Raw genomic sequence first — 23,849 nt, 5'->3', positions numbered from 1 at the left:
CTTCATGCTTTAATTTATTTTTAAAATCTTCTCTTTTTTAAAATCTCTTTTCATTCACAGCGCAGGGAAATTAAATGCATTGCTTCCTATATTATCATCGACTATACAGTCCTGAGAGTGCAGAATGTACAAGAACTTACCTTGTGCTAATGTTTGTGATTTGTGCTTTAAAGGATAGCTAATAGATGTCTGGGCCCAATCTGTGATGTCCTAATTTGTTGCATGTTTTTATATTAGGGTCAGAGGGTGGGAGATAACCTGAAGGAAAGAGTTAGCCTGTCATATGTTATGAGTGCTCAGGACTGGACAAGATATGCAATACATAGTATAGTGCTACAATACAAAAAATGGTTATGATAAACAGTCGTACTTGTAGGACCAGTCCTGTTCCCATTTAAGTCAATGGTAGAACTCTCAATGAGTTCAAGTGCGACAGGATCAGGCACAATGTCTTTTATGTAAAATGAAATATATAATACTACCTAGCTTTGACATAGTGCTTTTCATCCATACAGCTCCAAAGCACTTTACAGGTATCCTTAGCCTGATACCTGAGGAACAGGAAGATGAAGGTCACCCAGTAGCAGAGCTACATCTCCTGAGTCCCAGAGCAGTGCATTATCTACTAGCTAAATAATGCTAATGTGTAACTGCGAGGGAAACATAATTTTCTATTGTGAAAACCTACTCATATCAAGCACCACGTCACCACCCAAGGTTTATTTACAGGATCCGTCTCAAGAATCATTACATGATTTATTTGACTTTTATTCATGAAATGTTTGGTCTTGCTTCTTAAGGATTTGTGAAAATGGCTTTTTAGGTAAAGAATAATTCAGACTGGAACTACCATTAAACATTGTTTATTGTGCAGATTGTAGCCTCTGCAGTACATGCAAAATTAAAAAAAAAAAAAGTGTCAGTTAAATCTGTAAGCATATAATAGCAATGTAAATGTCTTGGATGAGCAATGTATTTGGTTTAGGGACTAATAAGTATGTGAACAGACATCTTTCAGGATACACAGTTTACATGATAAATCAAGGAGGCCTTTTCAAAGTGATTTTTCTCATATAAGATAAAATATTTCTTTTTTGCAATCTAGCTTGTTTTTAGTACTGCAAAATCTCTATAATAATAGTACACTCTCGTTTATGTACATGGTAAAAACATAAAACTATACCCATACCAGTGTCTGTTTTAAATGCAAAACAAAAGTAGTTAGTACATTTGTAATTTATGTGCCTATAAAAAAAAAAAAAAGAGAGAGAGAGAAAAGAAGCAGCAGCTGCATCCTCTAAACAAATTTTAAATGCATTTGTGGCAGAAATAGTATGGAAGGAACCCCTGACTCTCATAAAGCAATAGCAAAAGCAGAATCTCAGCACTAGGCATAAAGCTTTGACTGTACCAGGCAGCTTTATGCACATTTTTGGTTTTAATGGTTCAAATGCTTCATGCAAACCTTATGAGGATATCCTCTGTACACAGTAACATTGTTGTGGGGTCAAAAGCTCCCGTGGGTCACAGCATAATAATATGTTGCAAATGCATTATTTTCAAGGGCTCATGCTTTGCAACATTTGACAGTTTCACACAATGCCCTCCAGTAAGACTTCCTGATGGCAGCAGCTCAGCTAAAAAAGTGGAACACAATGTGGAGTTTCTAAACCATCTCTTGTGATGGATTAATTTGGACTCAGCAAAGCGTGAATTCTCCTGAAACTAATCTGTGAGCTAACAGCATACTGACCCCAGCTGACAGGAAGATTTTTTAAAGCTGGCTTCTCTCAGAGACAGCTCATAGTTGGCATGACACAGCATGAGTTTGGCACACCTGGGTCATTTGTTTTTTAACTCAGGGTCATCTCAGACAGAGTTGTGATAGTTACTGGCGTGATAAACACCTACATATTAGTTAAAGAGACACATCATAAGTCACTGCCAGAAAAACATTTTAATTACAATAATTTTTAGCTTTGATCTTCAGTTTGCTTCTGCAATTATAGTGAACGGTTGACAAACAGTTGGCAGCAAACTTTCAGGAGAGATACTATGACACAGGAAGGCATTGACTATAGCTTTTTATGGACATTCAGAATTCAGACATGGAAAGTTTTATGTGTCAAAGTCTCTGCCCTGATAAGGCATTCGATTTTCAGAACATCTATTAGTTAAGTAATTTGTTTATATCTGTCTTTTCATAGTAGACCATATCTGACCATTACAGTAAAAGGCTGTAGTCAACTGACTATACAATTGAAAAAGGAACATTCTTTTAAAACCTGCCAACTTGTCAGGTTCATTCTGCTGCAATAGCTTTATGCTGTTTGCCCACAATAAAATGAATGGCATTACAGTGTTGAAAAGCATTTTTGCAGTTCTTTATTATATCATTGTAAATGTATCTTGCAAGGAATAAATCGAGGGATAAACCCTCCCACCCAAACAAAATCACATCAATCTGTTTATCAAATGGTCAGCAAAATGATATGCAGCTGGAATGGGAGAGTAGCAATTCAAGATCGGTTTGAAAAAAAAATCCAGTAGGGATAAATATCAGTAATGAAAACTAAACAAAGGATTCTTTGTTTTGAGCCAGTATATTCACCAGCAATTACTGCAGACTGATTTAGGAGCCTTGAAATTGGCACCCCAAAAAACCCCAAACAAAAACTCTCCAGACAGAGAGCTGTCCTTGAAACACCACTTATATTTCTTTTCGTACTGTTGCCCGGATGGTGCTGAACATTTTGCCGATGGCCTCAAATAGCGGGTCACAGAATGTGTGGATGCAGATAGAATAGACGCGGCTGATACACTGGATCTCAATCAAGTAGCTCCTTATGCATGGCACCACTGCCCAGATGTGCAGGAATGACAAAATGGCAAAGTAAATACCCCAGATGAGAGCCATAGGAATGCCAAAGATTGCTGACAATAAGCGATAAAACCAGTATTTTGTCACAGTGAAGGTCGTGAAGCTGGCCTTCCAAATCCCATCGAAACTATGTGTTCCCTCAGGTTCAGCTATGACATCTTCAAAGTCAATCTGCAGGCAAAGAGGACACGAAAGCAGGTTAGACAGATATTCACAACTAGACATGTGGATTTCAAAAGCCGTTTCCCTTAATAGTGATCTACTTGCTACGGCCTTGATTCAACAAAGCACTTAAGCATGTGCTTAACTTCGAGCATGCAAGTCTCATTGACTTAGAGACTTATGCACGTGCTTACATTAAGTATGTACTTAAGTTTTTGCTGAAGAAGGCTAGTGTTATTCATGTCATTAAAGCTAAGCACATGCTTAAGTAATTTATTGAATCAAAACCTTCATCTTTGAATTGCATGGAACAGTCTTGCAGGCTGTGTGAAGCATTTGCATGTAACTATGACTAAAATCTAAAATGAGCCTCTGCTAGCTGAAGCTAGAGGAGCTGTTCATGTAGCTGGAATGGAAGCTCAGATTCCTGACCTGGAGTTTCCCCTGGACACAGGGTCATGGACCTTAAGGGAAGGAGCAAAAAGAAGAACACATGGGGACAGCATTCCTACTCTCAGGAGATTTGCACTGTAGAGAAATGCTGCTGATGTCTAATTGTGAACCTATCCTTGTAGGATACAAGAAGATACACTGGACAAAGAATCTGCTTTCCACTTACAACAGTGACACTTCATAGATTTAACTGGGGTTATTCCCAATTTACATGAGCAGCGGAGGTGAGATCAAGATTTGGGTCCATATATTCTAATGTAAATATGGAATACTCTGGAAGAGAAAACTAGTATTAAAACGAAGAGCAGCAGTTCTGCATTGCAAAATCACAATATGCAATACAGTAGAATGAATGGCTTATAAACAGTAGTAAAGATTTCCATGCAAAGCCTTCCATTTTGCAAAAGCATTTAGAATATTTCAATAATTTTCAACTTAATCATGCTGAATTATTGTCCTTTCTCTTGAGGCCTCTCTTAATAGTGAAACAAATTATTGTTGGGTTTATGAAAGTGACAAAGTATTGATTTTAAAGAGTTATGATACATTTATGTTTTGTGTAATTCTAATGAAAAACAGCATTTGATACTGGGATCATCAGGCTGTAAAAGAGTAAAATAATTTTCTTAGAATGAGAAACTGAATACTATGCATTTAAACGTCTAAATTTTTGTAACAAAATAGTTGCTTTCTTAAAGCATTGTAAATGGAGTACGATGTGGATATGTGAAATGGTTTATTGCAAGTCATTTATTTAGACAATTTTAGACAGTGCATTTGGGAAATTTATTTTAATTTAATAGAATGAGGTTTAAAAACCAAATAAAAGCTTTTCAAATAAGAGTGCATCTATTAAGTACATTATAGAGAAGCAAAAATTGAGGGAAACAAATTTAAGCTATTAAAAATCAACCCAATAATTTCATACCTCCTGATCATGTAAGGGCTCTTGCAAGGTGTTGATTGCCTTCAATTCCTACTGCACTCAACAGAACCATGGTGCATGTTCTGCATCTTGAATGACTGGACCTTTACATTTCAGTCACTTAACATCGTGATAGACATGTTACCATGAAACCAAGGTCCAGCTTTCAACAGAGCAATAATGACTTCTACTGGTTCGTTTGAATCAGGCAGTCATTTTCACGTCCCAAGGTGACAGCAATTTAATAGTTCATAAAATATTGACAGCTTAATGTACATTTAAAATCAGAAACCCTAGATATAAATTATTATTTTATGAGCTGTATTTGAGGAGTCCAGAATCTAGACACATTTTATAGAGCTTTAATCAAGGGCAAACAACATTTCCCTGATCATGTGAAGCACACACATCATCACCCCCATGGTAACCAAGCCAACTTCTTGAAATGTGGAGAATATCAATCCATCGACTACATATCAGGGGATTCTAGAACCTGTAGTTTGTGGAGGAACTGACTAATGAGATACGTCTTACATCATGTTCTAAAAGTGGCCAGGCTCCAGCTCATTTCTGGCAGGAGTGAATTCTAGAAATGAGGAATATCTGCTGTGAACATTCAGCTCCAGGGCCTATTCACCCTTGAGAGGCAGGAAAAGCATTTCTGTTAAATGTGGGCAATGTGATGGGGAATAGAGGGACAGATGGCCTTTGTGATAAATGGGCTCTAGAACTTTTAGGGCTTTATAGATAGTAACCAGCACCTTACGTTTCACCCAGCAGAGAAATGGCAGATAGGATGGACCACAGATGCAATATGCTCTCACAAGTCTGCTCTGCTCAGAAGCTGGGAAACCACATTTTGCACTAGTAGAAGCTTCTAAGTGGCCTTCTGACTATCCCCTGACTGTATTACAACGGTCCACCCTTAAAATGATAAAGGTACGAACAATTATAGTGAGGTTTGCATCTGAAGGGAAAGGATGAAGTGCCTCAGTCAGCTGAGGATGGCAATGATTTTATGACCATCTGGGAACAGAGGGATCTACTAAAGGCCCTGAGATTGCAAAAGCCTTGTGACAATAGGGGGGCAGATGCCTTCATTCGAGATAGCAGCCACAGTCTATGCAAATTCTATAAAATGTTTCCCACTCCAACAAGCATAATCTTTTTCTTATCCAAAGTGAGCCTAAGAGATCTATCTGGCTGTCATTCAGATACCTGTCTCTTCACCAGACTTTAAAGAACTGATCCAGTGAATTTCTAGTGAAGAAAATTGGAGGATCTGGATCAAAACCTAGGAGGGCAGGAAAATGATTTTGTCTGGGCCTGATGGAAAGGAGACATAGAGCTGAATATAACTGCTCCTTCCTCCCAAGGTCTACGGGCATGGAGTCCCACATCTGAGTCTCTTCTTGCTCAAAGTATCTGAGAGGGGAAAATTGTGAGACATGCTATGGAATCTTCAGAGTGTTGATTGCCCAACACAATCTTCTGGGAGCTCTCCTAAAGAAATAAGTGTTGCCGTTTAAAGCCATTTACATCCATTCGTGCCACATCATGCAGTCCTCTAACTTTAAGACGTGCACTCTTGGCTGAATTTTCTAATACCTCCCTGAATACTCTTAACAGTCAGTGTGTAGGGAAGGCAGTTCTTTAAACTTGTGCTTTCAAACCAAACATAAATAGTTGTTAATGTATTGTGAAAATTAAATGTGCCATATTTATATCAGAGTCTGAGGATGCATCTCTTTCATTTGGGAAGTATCAAGGGGTTTCTAGTTTGTGTTAATCATTAGGAACATCTTTTCATTATAGCCCCTTGGTTCCTGCCCAGATGGTTCATGGGTTGACACTCTGTTGGTAAGAGACACGGGCAGGTTAATATATTAATATTTAGAAGAAATATCCTTTAGTACATATTTCATAGTTTGACTATTATGGCCAACCTATGCAAAAACTCACCTGAAGGAAGTGCTACACTAAAGGATGCACATTTTACAGGTCTCTGTTGAAATGCCAAAATATCCAGGAAGCTTAATTGTCATAACATTTCCATTAGAATATCAACAAAAACATGGTGAGATATAATAGTTCAGCCCCATGTCACACAAGCTAAACTTGCGTTTGATATAATCCACAGCACAGGATATTTAGTGTGGCCAACATAACCAAACAGAGCAGGTCAACAGGAAAAATTAACATCACAATAGTATTCCACTACAAGAAATTAAAACAATGATATCAATTGGGGGAAAAAACAATACACTCACAGGAACTGATCCAAACGAGACTGCTGCCAAGAGTATGGATTACTGGATCAGGCTCAATATACCACAGTCTGAGCAACAGCAGCAATAGTTCTTTAATGTGTTTTTCTAAGGCTCAGCACATTTGTTAATGACATTATTTTCAGCGGCATCTTACTCTACCCAATTGTTACAGGGGCTGATATTTTTCACACCGTGAGGGATAGGGACTGTAATCATTCTTTTCACCTCTTCCATAATACCAGTAAAGATGACAAATTGTGTACATACTCCTCATGGATAAGTAGCTAAAATTGTCTTCTTCACCTTTCCATGGAGGCCACCCTTATTGCCATATTGGGAATGTGTTAGTCTTGAAAGTGCATAGCTGTGATTTCTGAAACTGGATGTAAATCCCTGTCGATTAGTGGAGTCTCCACCCAGCTCCAGACACAAGCTACAGACTCACTGTAGAATCATTAGTTGCCACGTCACCACTATGGGGGATCTGGTTTTATTAACAAAAAGAAAATTCCAAAACAATGCTGTCTAACCCTCAGATCAACAGCTGGTCTACACGCAGATGGTGAAATCTTTTCCCCATTGAAATCAATGTGAGTTTTGCCACTCACTTGAATGGAGCCAGGATTTCACCCAGAAATACCAACAGTTTAACTACATTGGTTTCTAAACTGATTTGTTTAAATGGATACAATTTCCTGGCGTGGTGTAGTGTAAGAATGGACAATATCATGTTAGCTTAATTTGGTGTGTTATTAAACCTAAAACTTTTCCTCACCCCTGGCTCTTTTTAGGCTTCCACTCCCAGCCTAATACGTCTCCCTGGTTCTTACAAATAGCAAGCTATAAAGATACTTCTTTGATCATCTGCCATTTAATCTAACAGCACAAAAGTGATATTTAGTATGTCTCTAAAAGAATTATTTCACCAAATGAAAACAAGTTTTCTAAAAAATACAACAGCATATAGGGTGAAATCCATGGCAAAACTCCTACTGACTTCAAAGAGACTAGGATTTTATCATTCCTCCATAAGGAAAACATGTTATACATATGCATGCAATGGAGACACAATTTCTTTTTTATAGAAGATGTGCAGAGACAAAAATGTATAAGGAGTTTGTAAAATGTAATGCGACCTAATTTAAAACATCATAATAAATAAATAATAATATCAACTTTAAAAGGTTGGATGGGCAAAGGAGGGTGGTAGAAGGGCGCTACGTTAGCCCAAGAATGATCAAAGCCCTGTTCCCCTAGCAGCTGCCCAAGGCTCCCTCGCTAATCAGGGTCAGCTGAGGCCAGAGCCAGCTGGGATCAATTAGGGTCAGCTGAGGCCAGAGCCAGCTGGTTCCCATTAAGCACTGCCAGGGAGCAGATATGAGGTCCCTGCCAGCCAGGCAGGGTGCTCTGGGAGTGGGAGTTTGGAGAAGGAGCAGGAACTTGGAGTTTGGAGAAGGAGAAGGAGAAGGAGAAGGGAGAGGAGAAGGAGCAGGAGAAGGAGAAGGAGAAGGAGTTTTTGGAGTTTGGAGAGAAGGAGAAGGAGCTTTGGAGAAGGAGAGAAGGAGAAGGAGTTTGGAGTTTGGAGAAGGAGCTTTGGGGAAGGAGAAGGAGAACCGTGAGTGGCAGAAGCCAGAAGAAAGCAGAGGGGCCACTTAGCCCCGACGGGGTCCCGGGTAGGGAAGCAGCCCAGAGAAAAGACTTATAGTTTCCTTAGAGCAGCAGCCACCCACTGCTGTCAGCCAGGGACTCTGGGCTGGTGTCCGAAGGAGAGGGCGGGCTCGGACACCCCCTACCCCCAAACCCTAGACCCCAAGGTCCCAAGGACAATACTCGGCCTGCGAAGACCTGTGGGAAGGCCGGTCCGTAGAGAGACGGCCGCCATCTTGAGGCTGGTGGGAGCCCCGGGCGGCCATTTTGTGTCCTGCCCCAGTAAAAAGCGCTCGGCCCAGGGGAGCACGGAGGCCACCCCATCACAACTGGTGTCAGGAGTGGGATTCACCTCTTTCCTCCTGCCGAGGTGAGAGCGCACTGGGCACAAGGCCCTTGTACCCCGGCCCTGCCAAGATGGATGACGTTGTCCGTGCACTAGTGCAGGCCACTGCGGCCCAGCAAGAGTCGCTCAGGGTCCAGCAGGAAACCAACCAACTGCTGATTAGCCAGGCGGCCCAGGACCGAGCCCTCCTGCGGGAGGTGGTGACCCAACTAAGGGCCCTCCCAAGCCCCGGGCAAGGAGGAGGCGCCCCCCAGATGCGGAAGGCCACCCATTGGCTGCAGAAGATGACTGCGGGGGACGACATTGAGGCTTATCTCCTCACCTTCGAGAGGACCGCGGAGCGAGAAGCCTGGCCCCGGGACCAGTGGGCTGGAATCCTGGCCCCCTTCCTGAGTGGGGAGGCTCAGAAGGCCTATTCTGACATGTCCTCTGCCGCGGCAGCCGATTACCCCCAGCTAAAAGCAGAAATATTGGCTCGGGCGGGGGTGACGCAGGCTGTCCGGGCCCAGAGGTACCACGCATGGCGATACCGGGAGGACAAGGCACCCCGAGCGCAATTGTTCGACCTCGTCCACCTTGCCCGGAAGTGGCTATGCCCAGAGGCCAACAGCTCGGAGGCAATCCTAGAACTCCTGGTCCTGGACCGGTATACGAGGGGGCTACCCCCCGATCTTCGCACGTGGGTAGGACAACACGACCCTGCCTCGTACGACGAAGCGGTCACCTTGGTAGAGAGAAGGTTGACGGCCCGAGAGCTCTCCCGTCCCCGACCCGGGTCCCTCCCAGCGGCGCCCATGACGGGGACACCCGGTAGAACGGAGAGAAGGAAAAGGGAGCCTGAGGGCCCGACAGGGACTCCAAGGGAGCCAAGGGGAGCCCCTTTGTGGCCCGCAAGCCCCAAAACCCCATCTGCAACCAGGACCGCATATCGATGCTACGCCTGTGGGGAGTGGGGACACCTAGCGGCCCAATGTCCGAACGCTGAGGAACCCATGCAGTGCAACCTGGGGAATTGGACGGATCCCTGTGCCCTGGTCTACCTAGCGGGGCTTGCAGATACCCCGCACCGATACCTGCGTCCAGTAAGACTGAATGGGCTCGACACCCAGGCGCTCATTGACTCCGGGAGCGCCGTCACGCTCGTTTCTGGCCACCTGGTGGACCCGACCCACCAGGCTCAGCCCCACCGCACCGGTGTAACTTGCGTCCATGGCGAAGTCGCCTACTACCCCACCATCCCAGTGGAAATTGAGGTGCAGGGGGCCCTTACCAAGGTGACGGCAGGGGTGGTCCCGAAACTCCCATACCCCGTGGTCATTGGCCGAGACTTCCCCCAGTTCGGGGCCTTACTCCCAGCAGAGGGACTGGAGGAGCCCGAGGCCCCAAGAGGAGAAGCGCCATCCGAGGATGGGGGTCAGCGCCAATATTCCCGGAACTCACCCCCGACCTGTTCTCCGAGCCAGGGAAAGGACGGAAGTCAAAGCAGGAAAGGAGAGCAGCCAAGGCCCTGGGGACTCAAATCCTACGCCAGGGCCTGAGGGCCACACTCGTGGGGAAAAGGACCCAAGCGGCCACCGCTGACCCCCGCCCCAGAGAAAACCCGGCCGAGGCGGGTCCCCGTCAGGTGGTCACCGAGCGGGACCCGGAGGGGATATCCGAACCCCTTGAAATAGGGCCCCTCGGGCAGCAACGGGAGAACTTTGGGCGAGACCAAGCCGAGGATCCGCGGTACGAGACCGCCAGAAAGGAGGTAGCAAGGGTAGAAGGGGTACCCGTAGAAGGGAAGACGGCCGGGCCTGGACCCTATTTCATAATAGAGAAAGATCTTCTCTATCGGGTAGCGCCTGACCGGGACCAGGAAGTGCGCCAACTCCTAGTCCCCGCAAAGCACCAGAAGGCCGTGTTAAGCCTGGCCCACAGCCACCTTTTTGGGGGACACCTGGGAGCAGAGAAAACCCTCGCCCGAATCCTGCGGAGGTTTTTCTGGCCAGGTGTACACGAGTCTGTCCGGCGCTACTGCGCCTCGTGTCCTGAATGCCAGCTACACAGCCCCCGACCCCGGCTGAGGGCACCCTTAGTGCCATTACCAATCATCGAGGTCCCATTCGAACGTATAGCGATGGACCTGGTGGGGCCCCTCGAGAAGTCGACCCGAGGACACCAGCACGTACTCGTAATCCTGGACTACGCCACCCGCTACCCAGAAGCCATTCCCCTGCGGAGTGCAACCTCCAAGGTGATTGCCACCAAGTTACTGGAGGTATTTGCCCGAGTGGGAATTCCTAAGGAGATACTGACGGACCAAGGGACCCCGTTCATGTCGAGGTTAATGAAGGACCTGTGTGATCTCCTTCATGTGCGGACCCTACGGACCTCGGTGTATCACCCCCAAACTGACGGCCTGGTGGAAAGATTCAACCGGACCCTTAAGTCAATGATCCGGAAGGTGGTGAGTCACGATGGGAGGGACTGGGACGACCTACTACCATACCTTATGTTCGCAATCCGGGAAGTGCCCCAGGCCTCAACTGGATTCTCCCCTTTTGAACTGCTATACGGAAGGCACCCCCGGGGGATCCTAGATATAGCCCGAGAGGTCTGGGAGGCAGAGCGAACCCCTGGGAGGAACATAATAACCCACGTGCTCCAGATGAGGGACCGGATAGCCCGCGTCACCCCTATTGTCCGGGAGCATTTGGAGAAGGCCCAAGAGGCTCAGCGCACCTCTTACAACCGGCTAGCGAGGGTTAGGCGATTCCAGCCCGGCGAGCGGGTGATGGTCCTAGTCCCCACGGCGGAGAGCAAGCTTCTGGCCCAGTGGCAGGGCCCTTATGAAGTACTCGAGCCAGTAGGAGAGGTGAACTACAAGGTGCGGCAGCCAGATCGACGAAAGGGGGAGCAGATCTACCATATTAACCTCCTGAAAGCCTGGCAGGACCCGGAAGCAGGCATGGTCGCCCTCAACGTCCCGCCTCAGGGAGACGACCCCCGGGACCAGGTGACAATGTCCTCCGATCTGACGCCGGCGCAAAAAGCCGAAGCACGGGACATGGTAAGCCGAAATAGGGATGTATTCTCGACCAGGCCGGGCCGCACGACCGAGACATACCACCACATCCGCACGAGCCCCGGCGCCAAGGTCACAATGCGACCCTACCGAATCCCGGAGGCTAAGAGGGAGGAAATCCGGGCCGAAGTAAAAAAGATGCTGGAACTGGGAGTAATCGAGGAGTCTCACAGTCAGTGGTCGAGTCCAATCGTGCTCGTGCCAAAGCCGGACGGCTCCACACGATTTTGCAACGACTTTCGACGATTGAATGAGGTTTCCCAGTTCGACGCATACCCCATCCCCCGAATAGACGAACTGGTGGACCGGCTGGGCAAGGCCAGGTTCTTGACCACATTGGACCTAACGAAGGGCTATTGGCAAATCCCCCTGGCGGACGAGGCGAAAGAAAAGACCGCCTTTTCGACCCCAGACGGGCTGTTTCAGTATACGGTCCTCCCATTTGGGCTACACGGGGCGCCCGCCACCTTCCAGCGGCTCATGGACAAGTTATTGCGACCCCATGGCCGCTATGCCGCCGCCTATCTCGACGATATAGTCATCCACTCCCCCGACTGGGAGACCCACCTTAGAAAAGTGGAGGCGGTGCTAGAAACCTTAAGGCGAGCCGGCCTCACCGCGAACCCCGCCAAGTGCGCTATTGGGCTAGCGGAGGCTAAATACCTGGGACACATCGTGGGGAGGGGTGTAGTGAGACCCCAGGTCAGTAAAATAGAGGCAATTCAGTCCTGGCCCCGACCGAATCGGAAAAAGCAGGTACGGGCATTCCTGGGCGTGGTTGGCTACTACCGGCGTTTCATCCCACACTTCGCCACCAGGGCGAGCCCCCTGACAGAACTGATCAAGGCTCGCGGGCCCGATATGATAAAGTGGAGCGAGGCGGCAGAAGCAGCCTTCAAGGACCTGCGTCTGGCCCTCTGCAGCGACCCAGTGTTGATCGCCCCAGATTTTCAAGAACAATTCATTTTACAGACTGATGCCTCAGAAGTCGGGTTAGGGGCAGTCCTCTCCCAGATGGTCCAGGGTGAAGAACACCCGATCCTATATCTAAGCCGGAAACTCCTCCCCCGGGAACAGAAGTACGCGGTGGTTGAGAGGGAGTGCCTCGCCGTAAAGTGGGCCGTGGAGACCCTACGATACTACCTTCTGGGGCGCGAGTTCTCCCTTGTCACCGACCATGCTCCATTGCTGTGGATGCACCGGAACAAAGAAAAGAATGCCAGGGTAACCCGCTGGTTCCTGTCCCTACAACCGTTTCGGTTCACGATTCAGCACCGAGCGGGCCACCGGCACGGCAATGCAGACGGCCTTTCGAGGGTCCACTGCCTCACGACCCAAGTAGCCCAACCCCTGGGTGTTGAGCAGGGGGGGGGGATATGTGACAGGGGCTACCGGAGGGTGGTAGAAGGGCGCTACGTTAGCCCAAGAATGATCAAAGCCCTGTTCCCCTAGCAGCTGCCCAAGGCTCCCTCCAGGCTAATCAGGGTCAGCTGAGGCCAGAGCCAGCTGGGATCAATTAGGGTCAGCTGAGGCCAGAGCCAGCTGGTTCCCATTAAGCACTGCCAGGGAGCAGATATGAGGTCCCTGCCAGCCAGGCAGGGTGCTCTGGGAGTTTGGAGTTTGGAGAAGGAGCAGGAACTTTGGAGTTTGGAGAAGGAGAAGGAGAAGGAGAAGGAGTTTTTGGAGTTTGGAGAAGGAGAAGGAGAAGGAGCTTTGGAGAAGGAGAAGGAGTTTTGGAATTTGGAGAAGGAGCTTTGGAGAAGGAGAAGGAGAAGGAGAACCGTGAGTGGCAGAAGCCAGAAGAAAGCAGAGGGGCCACTTAGCCCCGACGGGGTCCCGGGTAGGGAAGCAGCCCAGAGAAAAGACTTATAGTTTCCTTAGAGCAGCAGCCACCCACTGCTGTCAGCCAGGGACTCTGGGCTGGTGTCCGAAGGAGAGGGCGGGCTCGGACACCCCCTACCCCCCAAACCCTAGACCCCAAGGTCCCAAGGACAATACTCGGCCTGCGAAGACCTGTGGGAAGGCCGGTCCGTAGAGAGACGGCCGCCATCTTGAGGCTGGTGGGAGCCCCGGGCGGCCATTTTGTGTCCTGCCCCAGTAAAAAGCGCTCGGCCCAGGGGAGCACGGAGGCCACCCTCAGTAACTATTCCTCTTACAACAGTAGCCTAACTGTACTGACTTCTGTGGAATTACTCCCGAGGAGAGGAGAATCAGGTCATATTTCCTTTCTTGGCAGATATGCCTGTTCTGAGTGTAAGAGACTAAGATGATGTCATGGAGTCATGGTATCTTATTTGCCATGATGCAGTGCTCAAGTCACACACAAATGTCCTAAAATTACACAGGGACCATTATGTTAGGGTGACCAGATAGCAAGTGTGAAAAATCGGGATGGGAGGGTGGGGGGTAATAGGCACCTATATAAGACAAAGCCCCAAATATCGGGACTGTCCCTATAAGATCAGGACATCTGGTCACCCTATATTATGTTTATAAGAGACTAATCGGTGATTAGTTCATACTTCCAACAACCAGGGAGGAAATTCTGTTTCAAACTAACTTTAACAACCTGGGAACTTTTATATCAACTTTAGATTAATACTTCACAATACCGAATAGACAATCTCATCTGAACCATAATCAATGTGCCATTGCCACAGCTTCCCATTTCACTTTCCCACCTGCCATAAGTGCCACACTGCTCCACGATGATTAAGTGGTGATGTGAACCTGACTCTAGAGAGTGAAAACACTAATACACAGTATGGCAAAAGAGAAGACTTTCAGTCATGTATGGTATTAATAAATGTAGCCATCAGTCTGCTCAGGGCCTCAAGTGGTATCATTAATGAAATTACAGAATTGATTTGAGTCCTCAGCTTAGACTGGGGCACCACTGTGTTAGTTGCTGTTCAAACACATAGTATGAGACAGTTCTTGCAGATTATGGTCTAAACAGACAAGACAGACAAGGTGTGGGAGAAAGGCAGTATTATTATTGAGGGAGCACAGCTGGGCTCCACCAATTCTCCGCTGCTCTATGTTCACTTAGGAGTTATTCAGTGGCCTAAGATGGAGCAGCCCCAAGGGTGCTCTAACTCAGTCTGGAGCCAGTGCAGATCTGCCAACAGGATCAGGGAGTGGGTCATAACTATCACCCTGACCTGTCCTGTGAGGAGCAGATTCTGTCCATAGTATGCACAAGACAACCTATGCGTTTTGTTATCCTCATTTCTAGGTTCCATTGTCATTTCCATTGTTCTGACCTCACTCCTCCTGCCTCTCCCGCAGCATGTTCATGTCTCTTTTATCTTGCCCCTGTGGTTATCAGTCCTGTAACACTCTCTGATGGTGAGTGTCATCAGACTGCTTACATTGCTTGGTTCACTTTAGCTCTTGTTAATATAGGAATGAAGTGGCCAGAAATATAGATATTAGGGCAGTGAGATAAAGCACAGCTTCCCATTACCTTTTAGTAGAGAAACACAGTGGCTCAGAAGGATAAGATAAACTTTACTGGGTAGCTTTTGGGTTCCACTTTTATCAAATATGCAAAACATATGTTACTCTGAAAAGAACATATTGCAGATTTATGCAGTCAGGCACAAATTTAGGCAGAGACCTCTTTCACTGCATTACATGTGCACCGGGGAACTTGTTATTCTACAGCCTCCAGGCTGTGTTGTGACATGACCATGACTTGTTTGAAATGCTAATGAAAATATAGGCTTGTTAATTTATGACAAGGACACAAGGTAAAGAAATTGGCTTTGACCAATTAAAGGATGCTGTAGCCGGGAGGGGTGGTTCCCCTCTGAGGAGGACCCAGAGAGGGAGCCAGACCCACCCTGGCTGATAGAACCCTCCCCCAGGGGAAGCCCTGACCAGAAGCAGGTGGGCGGGTCCAGGCCTTTAAAGGCCCCAGTGTCCCCACCTGACCGGAAGCAGAGGGGGCGGAGCTAGGCCTTTAAAAGCCAGACCGGTGAGCTCAGTTAGAGAGGGACGGCTGAAGGGGAAGAATGCGTCTCCTCCTGAGCTCCTAGCTAAAGCTGGGCCGGCGAGCCGCGCTGAAAGGGAGCGGCAGGCCTTAACCCCAGCCTGGGGATCAGCGGAGGCCTCCCCCAAGTACCCCATGGCCTGGGAGTTGGAGGAGGGCCCACCAGAGTACCCCACGGCCTGGGAGCCGGAAGAAGGCCCAACAGGGTTCCCTGCTGACTACGAGCCTGAGAAGAACCCCCCTGAGACATCCGTGGCCTGGGAGCCGGAAGCGGACCTGCCAGAGCAGTACAGAGCCTGGGACCCCGAGAACTTACGGGCCCTGCCCGAGGCCTGGGGGCCATAGGACCTGGCAGAGCTGCCCTCCAAAGATGAGCCCATGGAGCTGCCCGAGCTGCCGCCCGTGGATGAGGAGGGCCTAGTGGGCCTACCACGCCCCAGCGACCCAGAGGAGGCAGGTACCAGGGGTTTCGGGGAGGAAGAAGCCCAGGGATAGCCGCAAGTTCTTGGCCGAGTCAGGGGCAACTCAGGCGGCGTGTTGCGGCCGGAGCCCCGCCAACCCTGTGGCAAATGCCTTTGCCACTGCCAGGGCCCTGGGCTGGGACGCAGTGGAGACGGGCGGGCCTGCATCCCCCTCCCCCCTTCCCTACCCACCTTGAGAGAGCCTTCCCCGCCATACCGCTCTAGAGAGTGGCCTGCTTACTTGGCCAGCCCTGCCTGAGGGCCTGGTGATAACTGCTTACTTGGCCAGCCCTGCCTAAGGGCCCAGCATTAGACGGCTGGCCCGGAAGGAGGGCACCAGACTGCTCCCGGTGGGAGATAGCCGGGAGGGGTGGACCCTCTCTGAGGGGGACCCAGAGAGGGAAAAGCCCAGACATTGCTCCCTGCTTCCAGGGGCACGTCCACAGATGCTAATAGCTCAACATAACCTTCTGTTTAGGCCAAAGATTTTTAAACATTACCAACTTCTGTTCTATGTCTACAATAAATGTCCTGACCTCAGCGGTTCTTTGTTTCCTACCATTCAGTTTGGTAAAAAGCCAGTTGTTGCACTGCTTGTAACTTTTGTTTGGTTTTGCTATGAAAAATACTTCAGCTTCTTTTGCCCTGGATGTGTTTATTAAACTATTTTATCAGTGCGTTAAGTAAACCCTCTGTACATTTGAACAGAGATTTATTTGCAAGGGGGCAAATGATATGAAGAACTTGCCTTGTCTTTCAAGGTCTGTTTAAAGAAAACTTCTATTAATTATGGTGTTTGAGATAACAGTTATTGTTTGGAGGCAGCAACTTGCTCAAAAAAGATATGTGAACTCTTTATATGTGAAAATAGAGACAGGTGCAAGAGTGAAATATAAATCAAAATCTGTTGTGCTGGGGGCTGTTTCCTACAAATTCCAATCCCAAATCTCCAGCTAACGTTGCCACTTTTAAAAGTTTGTTCTTCGAGAAAGCAAAGCAAACTTTACCGTGTTGTGTTGACTAGGAAGATAACTGAGGATACTGAAAGGCCACATTTTCAGAGGTTCCAATCCGGCCAACATTTCTGCAGGTATAACTATGCATGCCCAAAAAAACACTGCCATGTTTTTGGTGCACTGTTGCTTGTGACCACAAAAGATCCAATTTACGTACAGCACTGATGCTCAGCTTGGGTGTGAATTAGCAAGGTGCTGAGTGCCATGGTGAAGTGTTGCTGAGGGCCCTCAAAGTTAATGGGAGGGTGTTCAGCTCCTTATGGAAGCACTCAGCCCCTTTCAGGATTTGAGCCCTTAAGGTCCCAATCTCCCGAAGTTAAGTATGTGCTTAACTTCAAGCACATGAATGGTCTCTTTGAAATCATGTGCTTAAGTGCTCTGCTGGGTTGCAGGGCCTGATCCAAAGCCAGGTGCTTAATGAGTAATTTACATGCATGAATATATTTCTACATAAGCCATAAAAAGGGATTTATTTATATTTTTTAAGCATGTCTAATGTGAAATGTTGAGGCTGATTTTAATGCCAGCACTGTATTGTTTTAGGGCAAGTTTTTTAAATATAACCCAATATTTCTGCGAGATTATATTGTGTTTCTACAAAACCAGTAACAGGCATATAGCAGGAAGCAGATAAGATCTTTCCCTATTGTGATCAGCTTAGCATTTAAATTTTTCTATTGTGCTCAACTTCCTTTAAAAATAATTCAGTTGAAGCAAAGATGTATGTGGTCACAAAATGACCACAGCCACCCAGCATTATGAGCCACATTTCGGAGGGGAGGGAAGGTTCCAGGATAGATGCAATTCTGCCAAAAGTAGTTAAGGCTGGTGAGTAAGTTATTAAAAAATGGGAGGTCCAGAGGATTTTGGTTTTAGCTTTTTGTACTTTCATTTACTTTTTGGATATTGAAAATACACAGTCACAAAATTTGGAGAACACTGTGCGGTGATCTGAACTAGGTAAAGGTTATGCAAACAGCTCGCAGTAGTTGCAGCTAAAATACAGATAAGTATCCAAACTTTTAAATGCTTCCCTGACTCAAACCTTCCCAATTCCTTTGCAATATACATGCTTCCACACACAGAACCAACTGCCTTCCTGACAGTCGTTTCAGTTTACCACAGGAACCGAGAAGCCGAAAAAGCATATTATATTGTCCCTGCAGAATGTGAGGAGAGAGGATAAGAGTAGGAGAGGGATTTGGGGTTGAAGCACTTGTGGGAGGGGGTGGGAGATGATGGTTTGTGTGTTATTGAGCTATTCTTTCCCTCCTTTGCCTGGGCGCCTAGCAACCATGTGATTTGACTGATTTTGATTTTGAGAAACTGGAGCACTGACATCACATAGCACTTCAGAGCTTCAAAGCTTTTATGAGAAGGAAACAGGCATGGTGACCTGCTGTCCATATTAAAAGAGGCTCCAACAGATATTTCCCTCCTGGACCTGTGATACAGCCCCCTGCCCTGGGTTGCATGTACCTGGAGGGGAGGACCTGAGGAATTTCTTCACTTGTTTTCCACTTTAAACATATCTCACACCAGAACCAAGGATGGCAGTAGCACCGTCTGGCAAACAAACATATTCACCGGCATTGCTGGGGACATGTCTGAAAACATAGCATGCTGAGACCCTGGTGTTCTGCTTCCCACTAATAACCATTTTAAATACTGCCATTTGGTGCAGTCTGGTATCTGACAAAGGCAAGAACCTTCCTATTCAACAGTACAGATCTTCAGGGTTTGACAAGGATGTTTTAGGGATTAGAAATCTTTAGCAATATCCAGAGATGGTATGATTTCCATCAGAAACAGGGAAATCACCTTGCTTGAGTTGTCGTCAGGTGGAAGAAACATGGCCCCCACATGGGGGGGAAAGAGGGTACACTTTAATGGGGCCCAGAGGCCCTGTGGGGTCCAGCCCAGGCTGTAACCCCAATGGGTATGTGTGTGGGAGGGGGCCCGTGTTACAAGTTTGTACTGGGCCCGAAAAAATTATGCTTGGGCCCTGGGAAGAAATTTAACAAGAGTCTCTCTTCCAGCACATGAGACAAAGGCTATGTCTACACTGCCGCGGGAAGTTGACTTTGTTTAATTCGACTTTCAGCAGGCGATTTTTTTGAAATTGCAGCAGAGTGTACACACTATGGTGTTTGCACTGATCTCTTGTGTTCAGCCTTAATTCGAATTAGAAAGCAGTGTAATGTGGGTAGCTATCCCACAGTGCAACTAGCCACGGTGGCTGTTGGGACGAGTGTCTTCGTCCCAGGATGCAATGCTGCTTCCTGCACCCTTCCCCCGCCCCCCCCACGCAAACAAACAGGAAAAGTGTTTTCGCACCGTTTTTTTACTCCCCGCAATCGCCATTGCTGCAGAGACATGGAGCCAGCTCAACTCTGCACTATAATTGCGAGTGTGATAAATACATCGCGGCTTATCATTGATTATTTTGGAAATAGAGCAAGAAGGTGAAGCAGAGACAACACCGATACCACCGAGGCTGCCCTACTAGAAGACATCGAGCAGAACAATTCCCGGTTGCTGCAGGCTGTAACGAGTCATCTGCAGTCCGTGGAGCGCAGGTTCTAGTGCAGGGAAACAAGCACAGACTAGTGGGACTGCATCGTTATGCAACTGTGGGATGATGATCAGTGGCTGCAATCTTTTGTATGCAAAAGGAAACTTTCCTGGACCTGTGCTCGGAGCTGGCACCGTCCCTGAAGCACGTGAACAGTCTCTTGAGACAAGCTATGACAGTGGAGAAGAGTCGCCATCGCTCTCTGGAAGCTGGCAATCCCCCGACTGTTACCGCTCGGTTGGGAATCAATTCGGAGTCGGTAAATCTACAGTGGGAGCTGCCGTGATTCAAGAGTGCAGTGTCATAAATAGACTTCTGCTACGTGGGCTAGTAACTTTGGGAAATGTGCAGGACATAGTGGAGGGGTTTGCCGCGATGGGCTTCCCAAACTGGGGGAGGGGGGCATTTATTGGATGCACATCCCCATCTTAGCACCTGCACACCTAGCGACTGAGTACATAAACCACCAGGGGTAACTTTTCCATGGTCTTGCAGGGGCTTGTGGATCACAGGGGTCGTTTCACAGATATCGATGTGGGGTGGTCTGGGAAGGTGCATGGCGCTCGTGTATTTCATAACTTGGGGTTGTTCTCTAAGATGCAGGCGGGAATTTTCTTCCCAGACCAAAAAATTCAGATTGGGGGTGTGGAAATGCCCATAGTGATCCTGGGGGAGCCGCCTTACCCCTGCTCCCTTGGCTAATGAAGCCGTACACCGGTCACCTTGACAGTGACAAGGAGTGTTTTAATAAGAGGTTAAGTAGTTGCAGAATGGTTGTAGAATGTGCCTTTGGGTGTTTAAAGGGCAGATGGAGGAGTCTCCTCACTAGGCTGGACATGAGTGAGAAGTACTTCCCTTCTGTGGTATCTGCGTGCTGTGTTCTTCATAATGTGTGTGAAGCGAAGGGTGAGAGGTTCCCCCAGGGTTGGGCTGTGGAGGCAGAAAGACTGGCCGCTGATTATGAGCAGCCAGATGCCAGCACTGTGCTGAGAGCTAACCGTGGAGCGCTTTGCATTAGGGAAGTTTTGAAAACCAGCTTCTGCAATGAGATGCAGGAGTGATTTCTATTCCTGTATGTTTGTCTTTGGTGTACCCCTCCTCCCCCCAGCGATATCTGCCCACCAAATCCCTCCTGAACAAGATATGATTTAATAAAGAAAGGTGTTGAAATGATGCAAAACTTTATTTCTGAACATTCAAGTCATTGGGGGGGGGAGGGGGGAGCGTTCATTCACTGTATCAAGGGGTAGGGTGTAGTTTGCTGGACAGCTATCAGTGTGGCCACCGCTGCTTTCTGCTCACCTCCACCAGGATGGAGGAGAGCATGTACTGCATTCTGGGCAATCTCCTCCGAGACCTCTTGGGGACAGGGGAGGGGAAGAGTGGCAAAGCCCTGGGTTGAGGAGTATTATGGAGGGACTGCAGCGGGACTCTGTCCTGCCTCTGCTCCTTCTGAATCTCCACAAGCCGGCGGAGCATGTCTGCCTAGTCCCACATGATTCGCAGCATTTCCTGCGCGATGCTGCGATCATGCTCCATCATTTCTCGGTGACTCTCCCTGTCCATGTCCATGTTCTGTGACAAGGTCAGCCTCCACGCTCTGTGCTCTGTCTCTGCAGCTGCTGAGGCGTTCATGAGCTCCGCAAACATGTCGTCTCTGCCTTTTTTTTTCCTTTTCCTAATCTGAGACAGTCTGCCTGCAGCACTTCTTAAGAGTCAGTCCAGTGCCCAGGTGTCTACAGAATGAAAGAAAAGTAACAAGGTAGCCACAGTTAGCATAGTGAAGAAAATGAAAGGAATGTAACAATTTAGATAATGATCCCCGGAAAAAATATAGCAAATGATTACAGTGAAACAATGTACACAATGTTTCCATTAAAATGTTGCAAATGGTTCCCTTGATACAATGTAGCACATGATTCACTCTCTCTGCTTGTATTTTAAACCATTACAGAGAGGAACTGTGGACAGCGTGGTGGTGGGGATCGGGGGGCTCTGCTTAAAACACATGAAGCCATGATGCTGGCTACCTTGATTGCAGAGAAGAATCCTACCATGGAGGGAGGAACAAGGCATCCCTCCACTGAAAAGTTTTTTTTTTTTTTAGGGATAACAGATTACATACATTAAATTTGACATGAGATATCAACTGATGATAGACGTAACATTTCTCATCACATAAAAAAACGGATCCCTGGGTAACCACCCAGTACAGTCAACGAAACTCCTGAAATCCCCTTCATGCCCCTCCCCCCCCCAAATGTACAAGGACAGAAATGATAATAAGAAAGACAACTCACCAGATGTGCCTTCCCCGGGATCATCTGTGCTGTCCTGTGTGCTGCTGGACTGCTCCGGGGTCAGGAATAAGTCTTGACTTTTGGGGAGAACGGACACCCCGCTCTCCTGCACTCTGCTCTCATCAGCTTACTCCTGCTCCTTGTCCACAGAGTCCTCATCACTGATCATGGACTGTGACCTAGCGGAGGTATCAATGGTGCGTGGAGGCACTGTGGTGGGATCCCCACCAAGAATTACGTGCACCTCACCATAGAACGTACATTTTTTTGGGCAAGCAGCTACAGCGGCTGTTAGCTTCCCTGGCTTTCTGATACGACTGACGCAGCTCCTTAATCTTCATGCGGCACTGCTGAGCGTCCCTCTGGTGTCCCTTCTCCAGCATGCCCTGGGATATCTTCCCATATTCCTTTTGCTGGCTCTGAGCTGAGCCAGAACGGACTCCTCGCCCCTCAGCCCAATGAGGTCTAAGACCTCTGGTCGACTCCATGCTGGAGAGCGTTTGGGCTTTGCAGTAGCCATGCGGAGAACAGTGACAAAGCTCTCTCCATGCTGGCAGCACAGGAAATGAAAATTCAAATCTTCCTGGGGCTTGAGGGGAGGGGACTTTTCCTGCTAGCATGACCATTGAGCAGCACAGCGCAACTGCCCAGAGCAGTCAAAACGGGGCATTGTGGGATACATTCCAGAGGTCAATTAATTTGAATAAAGTTCCGTTGCATCTACACTAACACTAAATCGACTTAACAAATTCAAATTAGGCACTATGCCACTTGAGGAGGTGGTCTTATTAAGTCGATTTTACAGGCACCTTAATTCGAATTAAGAGTGGTGCCAGTGTAGACGCAGGTATAAATAAGTTGACTTAAGTGACTTTAAGTTGACCTAAATCACCAGTGTAGACCAGGCCAAAGAGGTAACTTGCCTCAGACTACACAACCAATGAATAATAGAGTCAAGATCAGACCTTGGCTTCCACCCCTGAAATCAGTCCATCAGAGCACACTGCCTTCATAGAAGCCAGCCAGGTTCCCCAAGGATGACACTCCTCCTTTACACAAAAATTAAAATAAAATAAAAAATACTAGGACCACAAATAGCCTGGGCTTGGTTTTATGTAAAACTGGCCCAATGCTGCAAATAATTAAATTAATAAAAATATTCCACATCTATCTGCTCAAACTTTTAAATGAGTTTGCTTTGATTTTATTTCCTTCCCTTTTTGTTTTCACTTTCTGTACAATAAGTCTAGTAAATTTGTTTACTGGCAAGAATGTTCAGGAAAACAGTGGATCTTCGGAGAGTACTTGAGAGCATTCACAGAAAGCAAATGACGAATTTAGAAATGAGAATCCTGATTATAAAGCTGACACTCCTCCAGTCAGTGAAGAGAAATATTCCAAGTGTCCAATCAAAACTAACCAATACCACTCAAATATTCACCATTCCAATGGTCTGCTTGTAAACAATCCACAAATATATTCAGTCAATAATTTTAAATAATAAATAAATCTGAGAAAATCATGATTTGCTTGTGAGCATTTCAAATACATTTGCTACTAATTCACCTATCTCCAGTTTTATGTCTTGCCAAGTAGACAGCATCTTGTTCCCTGATGCTATGTGAGGTTATTGATTTAGTACCAATCAAGGCCCGCATACACTTCTCAGCAATGCTTAACCTGATCAGGTGAGTGGTCCCACTGAAGCACTGTAACTACTCGTGTGAGCAAAGTTATGCATGTGTTTTC

General features: G+C 47.2%; 1 protein-coding gene across 1 annotated transcript in view; it reads right to left on the bottom strand.

The window, feature by feature from the left end:
* Positions 1–847: 847 nt before the first annotated feature.
* CAV1 (caveolin 1) overlaps positions 848–23,849 on the bottom strand; it is a 36,897-nt gene continuing 13,895 nt past the window's right edge. Inside the window, exon 3 of the mRNA XM_067564242.1 lies at positions 848–3,052. Coding sequence (XP_067420343.1) covers positions 2,711–3,052 — 342 coding nt within the window. The 3' untranslated portion in view covers positions 848–2,710. The remainder of the gene's footprint in view (positions 3,053–23,849) is intronic.

The sequence above is a fragment of the Emydura macquarii genome, unplaced genomic scaffold, assembly GCF_026122565.2.
Source record: "Emydura macquarii macquarii isolate MOO-44397 ecotype Brisbane River unplaced genomic scaffold, CSIRO-AGI_Emac_v2 contig_2636, whole genome shotgun sequence".
NCBI classification, from domain to species: Eukaryota; Metazoa; Chordata; order Testudines; family Chelidae; genus Emydura; species Emydura macquarii.
The sequence above is the reverse complement of the archived record's forward strand: the minus strand, read 5'-3'. Positions and strand labels throughout refer to the sequence as shown.